General features: G+C 43.9%; 2 protein-coding genes and 1 pseudogene across 6 annotated transcripts in view; all 3 read left to right on the top strand.

Annotated features, from left to right (window-relative positions):
- LOC102204933 (scavenger receptor cysteine-rich type 1 protein M130-like) overlaps nucleotides 1-1,392 on the top strand; it is a 121,680-nt gene extending 120,288 nt beyond the window's left edge. For 2 of the 4 annotated variants that reach the window (XM_013914748.1, XM_005748429.2), the window contains 2 exons: nucleotides 226-314; nucleotides 401-1,389. In XM_013914748.1, coding sequence (XP_013770202.1) covers nucleotides 226-314; nucleotides 401-544 — 233 coding nt within the window. In that variant the 3' untranslated portion in view covers nucleotides 545-1,389. Of the gene's footprint in view, nucleotides 1-225; nucleotides 315-400 lie in introns of all 4 variants that reach the window. The other 2 variants (XM_013914747.1, XM_013914749.1) reach the window with 2 other exon arrangements.
- LOC102199423 (E3 ubiquitin-protein ligase TRIM39-like) lies at nucleotides 928-3,425 on the top strand (annotated as a pseudogene).
- A 2,067-nt stretch (nucleotides 3,426-5,492) lies between these two features.
- mfhas1 (multifunctional ROCO family signaling regulator 1) overlaps nucleotides 5,493-14,457 on the top strand; it is a 32,757-nt gene continuing 23,792 nt past the window's right edge. For both annotated transcript variants that reach the window (XM_005748409.2, XM_013914750.1), the window contains exon 1: nucleotides 5,493-8,833. In XM_005748409.2, coding sequence (XP_005748466.1) covers nucleotides 5,881-8,833 — 2,953 coding nt within the window. In that variant the 5' untranslated portion in view covers nucleotides 5,493-5,880. The remainder of the gene's footprint in view (nucleotides 8,834-14,457) is intronic.

Below are 14,457 nucleotides of genomic sequence, written 5' to 3'. Positions count from 1 at the left end.
TGGATGAGTGACGAAACGTTTCTCCCATAAAACGCTACGTCCAGATGAACAGAATCAACTTTTTGGAGATTTACTTTCCTGGATGATTGAGAATGCATCAAGAAGAAACTACCAGCATTAATTGAATGGTAATAACTTAGAAATTACCACAGTATTACGTTCTTGTTTCTCCCTTTTTATCCTACTATTTTCACTTTAATACAAAGATGAATGTGTTTTTATCAGCTCCAACAGATTTCACAGTTCTCATCACAATGCTCATCCTACCGCTGACTCTGCTGCTGGTGATCACTGCCCTTTATTTCTACTGTCAGGTACTGAATACGTGTTTGTATCTGAGAATGAAGCCCTCTGCCTGTGATGCTGTCACTCTGATCTCTCTGTTGTCATCTGTCTCCAGGCCAGCAGGGGGCAGAAATCCAGCAGACAGAAGAACACTGAGCTGCTTGACTCTAATCAGGGTGTTTGTGCAGGTGAAGGAGGGACGGCTGCAAATAAAGGAGTTCAGCAGGACCGCCAAAGAGCTCATCCTACAGCCACATGAATTAATCAGCTGATGTGAGCGACCATCAGCTCAGTTTTCTGCTGAAGACTTAAATCTGTAAACACACCTCACTAACAAATATCTTCATTAATTATTCTGAAATGTGTAGAGATAGATCACCCACCAGGGAAGGTGGTGAGGCAACATTTTAAAAATGCACAGTGTAACACTGGAATGTGGATCATTTACACTGCAGTCAAACAGGCCTCAACATCAGCTTATGACTTCTTGGTAACCACTGGTCACTATGGAAGAATGTGGATTCCTTCACTGGCAGTCTTCTGGTGAAATTGGTGCTGCACTGAAAAGCTCCCTCGCTTTGGTGTCTGCAGGCTGACGAGCTCGCTGCAGTTTGCATAGAAAACACAGATTTGTCTGCAAAAGTTTGCCAACTGCTCACAGACTACGTTCAATATCCTTTTACTTCCATTTATGTAAGAAAGACATTTTTAGTATTTAGAAGAAGTAGTTGCTGTGATGTTTCATGCTGTGTTTTCTTTTTAATTACTCCTCTGGCTTTTATTATCCACTCTTCCTGTTTGCATCAGCCAGTAAAGGCTCACATTCACTTCATTCTGTAGTGTCATGTGTTTGCATTTGATCCTTGGCCAACAGGATACTGCTCCCTTCATCCAACACTAACATCACAGAAGAACACAAGGTTATTGTCTGCTTCCTTTATCCTTAATAAAATGTTCTGAGTCATTTTCAAAATAAATATGTGCTTTAATTGGAAAAACATTTATTTTTTGTAAAGTGGTATGTTATAAAAGTATGTCACGCATCAAATAAACTAATGGATGTATACTCTGAATATAACACAGAGAAGGAAAAGTTTATAGTTTGTAACACTCTAAACAAATATTTAATTAAGAAGGATAAGTTAAACTTTTGTAGATTTTGCTATTAAATTGTTGGGACCAGAAAGTACATTACACATTATTCAAGAACCATCAGAGGTTGATATTATGCCAGTCACCTCAGGTGACTACATGGAGTCATTTTGGAGATTTACACACTTTTTATATTCACCTGCAGTTTTGGTCATTGCTCATCACTCTGCTTTTTACAGGAATATAAATCCTATCACAGTAGATAGATAGTAACTCTAACTGCTGACAGACACATGTAAAGAGTACAAACCTGACACTTTTTTCTTTCTTTTTTTTGTGAATTAAAAAAAAGTGTTTCTTTTTATTTCTCCGTCAGAGTGCAGACATGTCTGCTGCCAGCAGTCTGCGATCTGAAGATCAGTTTCTGTGCTGCATCTGTCTGGATGTGTTCACTGATCCAGTCAGTATACCATGTGGACACAACTTCTGCAAAAACTGCAACACTAGACCTCATCTGAGGGTCAACACCTTCATCTCTGAGGTGGTCGCTCAGTTCAAATGTGAAGTTCAGCAGAAGGCCAGCTACAGCAGCTCAGAGCAACAAGCTGCCAAACCAGGAGAAGTTCCCTGTGACATCTGCACTGGAACCAGACTGAAGGCCCTGAAGTCCTGCCTGGTGTGTCAGGCGTCCTACTGTCAGACTCACCTGGAGCCTCATCTGACAAAGAAAGGTCTGAAAAGACATCAGCTGATTGATGCTGTGGAGAACCTGGAGGGCAGAATGTGTAAGAAGCACGATAAACCTCTGGAGCTGTTCTGTAAGACTGACCAGACGTGTCTGTGCACGCTGCTCTATTTCAGACCACAAGAACCACGAGTTTGTTCCTCTGAAGGACGAATATGAAGGAAATAAGGCAGAGCTGGAGAAGACAGAGGCTGAAATTCAGCAGATGATCCAGAAGAGACGACAGAAGAGTCAGTGAAGATGAGTAAAGGTGCTGCAGACAGACAGAAAGCAGAAGGTGTTCAGGTCTTCACTGCTCTAAAGAAGTCTGTCGATAGAGGCCTGAAGGAGCTCATAAAGGAGATCGAAGACAAACAGGAAACAAAAGAGAAACACGCTGAAGGTCTGATCAAAGATCTGGAACAGGAAATCTCTGAGCTGAAGAAGAGAAGATCTGAGGTGGAGCAGCTCTCACGCTCTGAAGACCACCTCCACCTACTCCAGCTTCTTGTCCCTGAAAGCTGCTCCACCCACCAAGGACTGGAGAGGAGTGAGCGTCCGTCCACCATCATACGAGGGGACTGTGGTGAGAGCTGTGGCTCAGCTGGAGGAGACGCTCAGGAAACTCATGAAGAAGAAGCTGTTTGAGGCTGAGCTGAAGAGGGTCCAGCAGTATGCAGTAGACGTGACTCTGGATCCGGATACAGCAAATTCTAAACTCATCCTGTCTGATGATGAAAAACAAGTGCACTGTGGTGATGTGAGGAAGAAACTTCCTGACAACCCAGAGAGATTTTCTTACTGTGTTAATGTTTTGGGAAAGCAGAGTTTCTCTTCAGGCAGATTTTACTTTGAGGTTCAGGTTAAAGGAAAAACTGACTGGGATTTAGGAGTGGCCAGAGAGTCGATCAACAGGAAGGGAAAAATCCCACTGTGTCCTCAGGATGGTTTCTGGACTGTGTGGCTGAGAAATGGAAATGAATACAGAGCTCTTGCTGGTCCTCCAGTCCCCCTCTGTCTTCAGTCTGGTCCTGAGATGATAGGGGTGTTTGTGGATTATGAGGAGGGTCTGGTCTCCTTTTATGATGTAGGTGCTGCAGGTCTCTGATGGTGACAGATGCACCAGTCACCCGTGAACAACTGCACTGTAAAATCAAATTAGTTCACAGAACTAAAAAAAAACAAAAAACAATGCAAAAAATCTAAGTAAAGCTTACTTAAAAGAACTACGTTAGGACAGCTTATTCATTGCAAGTATACAATACTAAGAATAACTTGATGTTTCTGACTGTGAAATACTAAATGTTTACCCACAGATAAACATTTCAAGTTCTACTAAATTAAAAAACAATTTGTAGCAACTTGCACAATAATGTTTACCACTCAGTTGATGTCTTTCTGTCCAACAGCTCCATTTCTAGACTTGTACGAGTTTGATGTAATGTGGGGAGTGCTGGTCCCGAGCCTCAAAGACAGTAAGAAACAAGTACAGGGACCAAAAAGTTATTTAGAAGCTGTTTTGATCCCTAATGGTTGTGCAGTCATTATAACTTACAAGACAGAAGGTCAATGTAGACCTCATACAACCAAATTAGACTAAAAACACCGTCTATTACTGTGTCTGAATGTGTGGTACCACCACTGTCAGTTTAGGCCTAAATAAATACGTGTTTAAAAAAGAACACCTAATTTAAATGTAATCATTACATGCTTGTTAAAAGCTAACATCCAATATATAAAGTTTCTAATAAGCACAATGACCTGATAAAACATGTGGCAGTGCTTACCCAAAATGTTTCATATGATTCAAACATGGGATTTAATTAAATTCTTTAGAAGGACAAGCTGAATTACTTTATTTTCAACTATAAAGCCAACCTAGACTTTAACTATTTAACAACCCGGTAATCTGGTTATGGCTTTGGACTTTCACAACAAAACCTGTCTAAACACGTTTTGTTACAAAAAACCCACTTGAGATCTGTGACATTAATCGATGTCACAGATGTTGAAAAGCAATCACAAAGCATTGAAATAAATACAGGGGTCAAAATATACAGTTCATATGTTATAAAGGTTTGTATGGATTAAAAACAAGCCCCGCCCCCTAACGGCTGCATCTTCTGAATAAGTTTCATCTGGGCTCTTATAGCTGCTCACTTTTCTATTTCAAACAATCAACAAAAAATGTATACGATTTTTATACAAGGTTTTTAAAGCTGCAGGGTTCATTTTTAAGTAACATGAGCTGAGATGCAGCAGCATGCACACTGAGCATCGGTGATATGAAAAGCTAGGCTAAAACTGGCTAGTTAGCAAGTTCATAAACCTGGTGCTAAACTGAGAGAATGCACAAAAACAGTTTGAATACATTTCCAGTTTACTTAGTTTTTCTAATTTATATCAACTCAAATAAACTGAGTTGATCAGCTTTTTGAAAAGTACCGGTAACTTACTTAAACTGAGCTCTAATAACAAGTTGATAAAAATGGAGTTTGGTCTACTTAATTAAACACAATATTAGATTTTATGCCATCAGTGGAAACATCAAAGCCAATGAGATATCCTATTGTTTTGTCAGCTTGCAGTAGTCTGGAAACAGCTTCAGTCCCAACGTGCTTTTATAGGTAGAAAGATTTCAGGCAGAGGACAAATAAAGATCTGTGTGGATTTCAGTGTTGTAGACAGATGTGGTCTTACATGTGTTGCAGATGTAAGCATGACAGGAGGAGAGAAGCTCCTGAGTGGTGTGTGTAAGACTGCAGGTTATCAAGGTTACTCAGTTTAACAGTATGATTGCAGTATCAAAAACATCTAAAATGCTGTGAATAATAAAAAAAGAGAGAAACTAATGAAATTCCAACCAGAATACTGAAATGAGTGAACACACTCTAACACTAAGCTAGAACAGCTCTGTAGGAGACGCCTGGGAATTAAACGTGCTGTTTGGTGTACTTCCACATCATGACCAGCACGTGGAGGCAGAGTCCTTCTTCTGCCGTCGGAGAACTCACATTTACAGTCTTTTCGGGCTCATGTTCAGACTTTATCACTAATATTATCACCTTTATTCTTTTAATTTTTTAACTCGCATTTATCCTCTTTGGACTCTGAACCTCTGCATGTGTAAACATGAATATTCAGACTACATTTATAAATTCTGCGTTCATCAGCTGATCGTCTCTCTCTGTCTCGGCAGAAATGTTTCTGTCGAACTGTTCACTGTTTTTGTGTTTGGTCTGAATTTCTTTGCACAGTTTAGGAAGCTTTCACCCTCCGATTACTTTCCCTTCTCCTCCACCTCCTCCTGCTGCTCCCCACAGTGCAGGGAGGAGGAGAAAGGGAGGAGGAGAAAGGGAGGAGGAGGGCTCAGAGATCTGACGCAGTGAGCGGCTGCTCCTTTACTTCCACTCCCCGCTTCCAGGAAGCGACACGGAGGCTCGGAGAGCGCTCACAAACGCGCACATCCACCAGGACGGAAAGAGGCGGAGGACAGCTAATGGAGGCGATGAGGGCGGCGGCGATGACTGGAGGAGAAGCGAGGCTCCGGAGCTTCGGTTTAAAGCCGGAGCTGTGAGCGCTGAGGTCTGCCTTTATTGTGTGCTGAGTGGCGCAGGAGAAAAGGATGCCTCCGCGCACACGCCTCCCGCTCCTCTCGACAAACTCGATCATTTCCCGACTCGAAGCGGATCGTCTGCCCTCTCAAGAGGAGGGTTTGTGGGTGAGGAGCGCGCTGATTTCTGAGGGACTCCGTCCACCATGCTGCCCGCTCAGGATCCATGAAAACTCTCAATGAAAACAAGGAGAAGGAGGAGGAGGAGGAGGGGTCCGGCTGCAGCGCCATGGAGGACAAGGAGAACAATCTGAAAACGGCCAGGCTGTGGAGGGATGCCGCCCTCCGCTCCAGGAAGCTGCGGAGCAACCTGAGGCAGCTCACTCTCTGCTCCAAAAACAACCAGATCATCCTGCCAGAGGACATAGCCGACATCGAGGCGCTCAACCTGGGGAACAACTCCCTGCAGGAGCTGCCGGACGGCCTGGGATCCTCCCTGAACAACCTGCGCGTCTTGGTCCTCCGCAGGAACAAGTTCAGCTCTGTCCCTAGGGTAGTGTTTGAGCTGGGGCGGCTGGTGGAGCTCGACATGAGCCACAACTGTTTGAGGAGCCTTCCTGAGGGCGTGGGGCAGCTGAGAGGGCTGAAGAAGTTGTGCATCAGCCACAACAAAATCCAGCACCTGCCAGCTCAGATCGGAGCTCTGCAGTCTTTGGAGGAGCTCGACATGAGCTTTAACGACCTGCACGATTTCCCCAGGTCGTTCTCCGGCCTCGCCCACCTGCGAACTCTGGATGCAGATCACAACAAGCTGAACCAGTTTCCCCCCGAGATCATGGCCCTCAGTGAGCTGGAGGAGCTCGACTGCTCTGGGAATAAGTTTGAGGTGTTACCGGTGGACGTTCGGAAGCTGCAGTCCATCAAAATCCTGTGGCTCAGCAGCCTCCACATGTCCTCCTTACCCCACACTTTCTGTCACCTGCAGCACCTGGAGAGCCTGATGTTGGACGGGAACCACCTCAGAGAGCTGCCCCCCTCCTTCGGCAGCCTGCAAAGACTCAAAATGCTCAATCTGTCCTCAAATGACTTTGAAAACTTTCCCCAGGTTATTTTGAGCATAACGGGATTAGAGGAGCTTTACCTGAGCAGGAATAGACTGATTCATATTCCAGAGGAAATCGGCCAGCTGGGGAAACTGGTGAACCTGTGGCTGGACAATAACAGCATCACATATCTGCCTGACTCCATCGTGGAGCTGGAGAATCTGGAGGAGCTCGTTTTACAGGGTAACCAAATAGCCATTCTTCCAGATAATTTTGGAAAGCTTTCCAAAGTGAACATTTGGAAAGTGAAGGATAACCCTCTGATCCAGCCACCGTATGAGGTGTGCATGAAGGGAATCCCATACATCGCAGTGTATCAGAAGGAGCTTGCACACTCTCAGTTTGCCGTGAAGCCGCGGCTCAAACTGGTCCTGATGGGGACCCAAAACGCAGGGAAAACCCGGCTGAGGCAGAGCCTGGTGAGCACGCAGCAGGACGCCAGCAGTAACCAGGGAAACAAAGGAATTGAAGTCACCAACTGGGTGGCAGACGCTGATCGCCACCTCACGTTCCTTGTGTATGACCTGTCAGGGAAGCAAAACTACGACCTGATCAAACCCTTCTTTCTCTCCCCCGGTGCTCTCTACATTCTTGTCATCAACCTCAAAACGTACTCGCCCAAGAACTTTTACACCCATGTTGGGTATTTCCTCCACCTGCTCTGCGCCAAAGTGCCCCATGCTGTAGTCTGCTTGGTGGGCACGCACACAGACCTGTGTGCGGAGGTGGAGGTGGAGGAGAAGACTCTGGACATCCACAGGCAGATTGGCCTGCAGGAGAAGAGGGACATCCAGAGTTTAAGGGGGCTGGCACTGCAGGTGGACCAGGCTCTGGAGCAGGGCTACAACGTCCGCACCTCCAGCCCTCACATCCTCTTTTACGGTGTCACTGACAAAAACCTGAGGCGCAGAAAAGCCCAGCTGCAGTATATGCTGAACCACCGGCTGCAGATCCTCTCTCCTGTCCTGAGAGTTTGCTGCACAGGTGCTCAGAGGAACATCCCAAGGCTGAGGGAGAAGCTCATGTCCGTTGCAGAACACAGGGAGATCTTCCCCAACCTCCATCGTGTGCTGCCAAAGTCCTGGCAGATGCTGGAGGAGCTGCACTTTAAGCCCAAAGACCTGTGGCTCTCGTGGTGGGACTCAGCCCGGCTGGGCCTGCAGGCAGGGCTCACTGAGGACCGGCTGCAGAGCGCTTTATCCTACCTGCACGAGAGTGGGAAGCTGCTCTACTTTGAGGACAGCCTCACGCTAAGGGAATACGTTTTTCACAATCTTCCACGATTCATCGCAATTCTCAATGTGTTCTTCCAGAGGGATGAGTCCACCCTGCTGGACCGGCTCCTCTCTGAAGGGGAGAGGGGGGACAAGGGGCGAGTGAGTCTGGTCATAGAGGACGAGAAGGGAGAGAACCTCAGGGTCACCCATCTGCAGCACCACGTTGAGGGCTTCCTCCAGCATGGACTCCTACCCTCTAATGTCATCCGCTTGCTCCTCAGACCGCTCATCCAGACCCAGCAGGACCTCCATCTCATCATGGAGCTACTGGAGAAAATGGGGATCTGCTATTGCATAAACAAACCCCGCAGCAAGCCTCTGAATGGCGCGACTGTGTGGTACAAGTTCCCCAGCTACGTCAGCAGCGAGGAGGTCCAGGTGGATGCTTCAGCCGGCGGGAGCTCTCTGCCTCTGTGTAACTTCTTCTCTGTGGAGCAGCTGCACATCCAGTACAGTTTCCCTTTCCTGTTTCCTCCTGGATTGTTCGCACGCTTCAGCGTGCAGATCAACAGCCACGTGGTGCAGCGTTCAGACAGCAAGCACCAGATCTTCGCTTATCGGGGTAAAGTTCCCGTGGTGATCAGCCACCGGCCTGCCAAAGGAAAGCTGCAGGTGGAGACTCTTTCCATCGCCAGCCACGCCTCACTGCCCAACATCTGGACTGCCTGGCAGGCCATCACTCCACTGGTGGAGGAGCTGAACATGCTGCTGCAGGAGTGGCCTGGTCTGCACTACTCTGTACATGTTCTCTGTTCCAAGTGCCTCAAGAGAGGGTCGTCCAACCCACACGCCTTCCCAGGTAAGACCTCATTAATCTCTGTTTCACTCACCAACAGTCAGGATGGGGCTTTGTCCCATATACATGCAGATCAATCACAGACTCACTTATAGCTGTTTATATTAACACTGTTATATGAATAAAAGTAAAAGTACTTCTGAGTCACTGTGTGACCCTTTTAACTGCTAATGGAAACCTGAATGCTGGATGCACAGGGCCACTGGGCAGGGATAGGCCCTCCAGACCAAAAATTAGGAAATTTCTGTACTGAAACAGCTCAGTAGAGTAGAATAAACTAAAACAGCTCATAGAAGTAAAATAACTTAAGCTTTCATACTTAAGAGCTACTTTAGTTATATTTTTGTCACATTCTGTTTTATCGAACCATTATTTTGTTTTATCATTGATTATATTCACTATATTTCTGAGTGAGGGTAAATCTCACCGTTGATCTTATACAAAAACACAAAAGCATATGTTGTTTGTAATAAAAAATGAAAACTATTAAAGCTCATTAAAGTCAGTTAAAATGAAGTGAAAACATAATGTATTTTAATATGTATAGTGTGCTTTAATGTATTATCATTATTATTATTATTCCATTTTCTAAATGTAATAGTTTAAAGAAGATCGAGGTGATTTAAATGTTTTTCATTTAAAATTCCTTTATGTAGGAAACTAGTTGAGCTTGTTTCTTCAGAGGTTTTCAGGGTGGCTCTGTGAGTCTGGAGTCTGAGATGATGGATGTCTGATCTCTGATTTCACCTCAGCAGCAGTGCCTGCTTTTTATTCCTTTTTATGACTTATGGGGCGACTTTTATAGGAGTAAAACTGGCTAACAGCAGCAATGGGTTAATGACCCAGTGGAAGGTTGGGTGACGCCCTGCGGGCCGCTGACTTTGTGCTTCACTGATTGCCTTTTTTAGCACTTTGGGCCGTTTATTCCATTATACTGAAGAGGAAGCAGACGTTTCTCCAAACGACGCTGTAGACCGAAGGGTTTTGAGTTTTCTTTGAGTGTAATGGACTTCACGGTGTTTCTGCTTCCTGTTTGACTTCACTGTAACATGAGCGTGACATTTACCTCCACAGATTCGCTTTAGTGCTTCTGCGGCTCCTGTTAATCAGATTCAGTCACGCCCTGAATCTCAACGAGGCTCCATGAAACATGCAGAGGATGCCTCAGAGAGCCGAACAAAAGCCTCTGACATTAGGTTAGACAGAGAGGAGGAGGTGGTGCACAGAGGTGCAGGATGCCCCCCTCCCTCCCCCTCTCCCAGCCTCGGGGACATAGTTAATCCTGCTGCTTGTGTTTGCAGCTGCAGAGTGACCTGCTTTCAATGCTGCACCCGTAAAGCGGTCAGCAGAGTCACGTGATGCGATGTAAGGTGTCGCTTACATCATGCTGCTTTTATTGGATTTATTCACATTAGATCATCAGCAGCCCAGTGCAGGCTCACTCAGCTCAGAGCACTTTTTAAAGGAAGAAAATTGGTTTTCTGACACACACACTCCCACAGGAGGAGATGTGCCACGGTCCTTATCCTGTGGGGAAACACCCAGAAGTTTCTCTTTAGTCCTCATGAAGCTCCAGGAGGTGGAGTTGATATTTACTGTCATTTAAACAAGCCAAATAACCAGCTGACTAATCAATAATCAAAGTAATCGTTTGCGTGAACGTCGATCAATGATAATCAGACTGATGCAGACAAAAGTCTCTGTCTGCTCTGGGAGATCTTCAGGCTCTGATCAGGATCAGCAAGTTGGGGGACAAAATAAAAGGGTGGAAGCACAAAGGGTGTTTCTCAAACACGTGAGGTCAGTACCGATAAAGAAGTCGTCTGATATTCTCAGTTTTAGTGCTGTGAATCTGCTGTGATATTCATTTTTATTATCTAAAGTAGATGTTCTTGATGAAGCTGATCTGCGTTGTTTCATTCATGCTTTAGTTTGTGTCGCTGAGTTTTTGGGGTTTCTTCTCCCGACTGTCACCGGGTTCTGCACAGAGCAGTCTGCATTTTCTCTCTGACCTTTCAGTTTAAAGTTCTTCTGACGTGACACGTCATGATTTAGTTTTTCCACCTTCTGTTGTCCAGTTTTGTTTAGTGTGTGAACTGCAGCCTCACTTTCCTGTTCTTACTGACAGGAATGACACAGTGTGCTCTTCAATTGCTGCAGCTCATTTGCTGCTAGGTTCAAAGATACTGTTCTGCATACTTTGGATGTAACAGGTGCTTATTTGAGTTCCTGTTACCTTCTATCAGCTTGCTTTCCATAGAGCGGCAGTATTATATTTTTTCTGTAAACTCAGAAATGTTTGTGGGAAATGGCAGCACATCAGCAGTTTCTGAAACACTCAGACCGACACCATGCCACACTCGGTGACTTACTGTAGATCAGCTTTCTTCATCAGTCCTATCCCCAGTTTGAACTTCAGCAGGCATCTCGGCCACGTCTACATGACTAAATGCACCAAGCTGCTGCCACGTGATTGACTGATTAGATACTGATGAGCAGTTGAACAGATATCTCTAATAAAGTGGCTGAGCGTCAACCCCATTTTGGAGTCGGTGCAATCAAATTCAAAACATTCTCATCCTGAGGTGTCACATGGACCCTGCAGATCTTCACCTGCTGCTCAGTTTTAATCAGCATGTTGGTTCATTAACCCTCTGCAATGAGAAATGTCGAGTCAGTTTGAGTAAGTTTTCTTGCAGGGTCAACAAAGAACTGTATTTAAAGTTAAGTAAACACACCCTGCTTGATAACAGAGGATGATGAACCCTGGGAATGAAAACCGCCCATCATATCTGACTGTAAAAACTGAAACACATTTTTTAAAATGAGCAAAAAAAAAGATCAATAATTGTGTAATAAATGTGGATTGCACAACACTGGTCACTATATTCTTCATTTCCAGTTAATACAGCTGCTGTTATTGTGTATATATTTCTTCATACATTCTTATATAGTTCTATATTGTGTATTTTGTTGTACAGTTATTTTATTTTCAACTTTAATTTATATATTTTATCTTATTCTTTCCTAGTTAAATTTACCCTTCATTCTAATTTGTGTTGTACAGTTATTTCATTTTTAACCTTAATTTATATTTTATTCCTTCCTAGTTAAATTTACGCTTTTTAATTTTTCATATTTATTTCCTATCTTATTCATAGCCTTTTCCTTTTGTTTTCTTTAGGTCACGAGCAGTTGTCCAAGCATTTCACTACATATCGTACTGTGCATGACTGTGTACGTGACAAATAAAATTTGAATTTGAATTTTGAATTTGTAATTTCAAGGTGGACCCTGCCTGGTCTGAAATATTTGATGCAAATATGATTCATGATGTTCAACGAGTCGTTTTATAGCTTATAAGAGAGAGAAAGTCCTCCGTGAGAGCTCCATGAGCTCGAACATGTCAGGCAATTCTCTTTTTCCTTTCATTCGTGGAAAAAGAAAGCAGATCTTTTTTTTTTTTTTTTTTTTAAAGAGAACAACTTTGTTAGTGGGCAGCCGTGGAGTCACTTCCTCCCAGACATCAAACTCAGAAAAAAGGGTTTGTCCTGCAGGGAAAGTCCAGCAGCGGCTGTCAGAGGAAACAGGCTTCAGGTTCAGTGAGCGGACGCAGGTGCTGCCCCGCTTCACGATTAGATAACAGAATGTGGACAGTTTAGAGTTCTTATGATTATTTTGGTGTAAAGGTTTGATTCATGTCACAGGAAAAAAAAGAAGACAAAAAGATCTAGAATCCTTTAAAAAAATGAACACAAGTAAACTCTGAACAGAACGTGCAGACGTCACGGTTAGCTGGTCAAAGCTCGGCTGCTGCCAGAAGCAGCCAAACTGCAGTTCCTCTGACGTCCAGCAGAAACTCCAGCAGTGACTCAGTTTTCTTACTGTGGGTAACAAAAACCAGAATAGGAGATTGTGGGGATCCACTCTATTATCAATCTTCTGCTTTTTATTCATATTTAAAGATATGCTTGTTTGTTAAAGCACAAAATGTTTCCTCCTTCATGACACCTGTATGGAGGAGAATGTTTTCATAACTCACCTGTTTTAAGGCTTAAACTTTGCATGATTATGGGTGTGGCTGACAGGTAGATGGTTGTAGTTGTTACTTGTCTTCGAGGCTTCACCTGAACTGGATCTGTGGAGCGTGTTTGTGCTGTTGGAGACTTTTGAAGCATTTTTAATGACCTGATCTAATTAATAACGTGGCTGCAGTGAGGTAATTGTACTAACAAAGCATCCATGAAGCTTCAGTTGTGCTGAGTGAAATTTGAGGGTTTTGATTGGATGTTGCTGAGAACAGTTAGCAGATATCTGAGTCTGTGGATGCAGACTAACCTGGTTGTTTAAAACTGTACTCTGTGGTTTGATTATCATCACTTAATGAAAGAGAAAATCTTCAACATGTGTGAAAACTGATATTCTATTATTTTATTATTTTATCGATAGAGGTCAGGTGGGTTTTTTGGGGGGTTTTTAAACGGTTAAACAGGATGAGAGGAGCAGCTGTTATTGGATAATCGAGATCAGCAGGCAGCGAGGGAAAAAAAGGGACTTGTTTTGGTCCTCTAACAGTGTCCACACACACACACACACTCTCATACCTTTGCAAGCAGATCTGCCCGTTAACGCTGGTCAGCAGAATGTTTCTTCGGGCCTTTTATGGTCATGATATTTTTGGCTGCCGAGCGTTGATCAGTTCGGCTCCAGGGAGTCGAACAGACTAAACATAGTTTGTTCTCGCTGTGGAAGGAACTGAAAAATGTTTGCGTTTTCTCACACTGTGTTGTGTTTCCTCCGTTTGTCTCGCTTCACTGTGACCTCAATGCAAACTCTGCAGCAGGTTCGACCCGTCCTTTGGGGCCCCGGGGTGCACACTGTACACGGCACTGTCATTATTCCCTGACTCACCTGTGAGCTACGCGGATGATTTCTTCATCAATTTATCAGTGATATCAGTATGACTGACCACAGTTCTGATATTTGATGATCCGTTTTTTAAAATTCATTTTTATGTGAAAACTTGTTGTTTTCAAGCTCTGAGATCTGAGGCTTGTGGAAATGATGGAGGCGTCCAACTGAAACACCTATTTGCGATTGCTTTGTCAGTTTTCAGTCTATATATCTTTTTGAAGCACATATCATCTGTTACAGTTTTTTTTTTAAAAACATTTAGACTGTAAAATAAAATGGTAATAATTAGTCAGAGGAGCTCTGTGTGCACATATCGAGCAAAAATACTGTTTGTTCTTCACTGTGAAACACACCACGCTGATGGCTCAACTGTTTGCTTTTGACTGAGTGCACACAAGTGTGGTAAACCTGTGACCTTCACCTCAGAGTTCACATTGACTGTGCAGAAACTTCTAAAACGGTCTTTATCAGCCCGACTCTGGGTCCTTAATAACAGTTTTGTCGTTTAAAGGTTGCTTCTGATAGCATTTCACCTCTGACCAGCTGTTAAAAAAGAGGGAAAAGTTGTAAAACTGTTGAGTTATTTTAAAATCTAAGAATTATTGTAAGATCATGCACTTTCTGATTTGTAGTGATGCATGCGCTCATCATTCTGTTGCTTTCTTCTACAATCTGCATGTGGTGTATGTTGTCCATCATATATATATATATAT

The sequence above is a fragment of the Pundamilia nyererei genome, unplaced genomic scaffold, assembly GCF_000239375.1.
Source record: "Pundamilia nyererei isolate P.nyererei 1_Seehausen unplaced genomic scaffold, PunNye1.0 scaffold00221, whole genome shotgun sequence".
NCBI classification, from domain to species: domain Eukaryota; kingdom Metazoa; phylum Chordata; class Actinopteri; order Cichliformes; family Cichlidae; genus Pundamilia; species Pundamilia nyererei.
The sequence above is the reverse complement of the archived record's forward strand: the minus strand, read 5'-3'. Positions and strand labels throughout refer to the sequence as shown.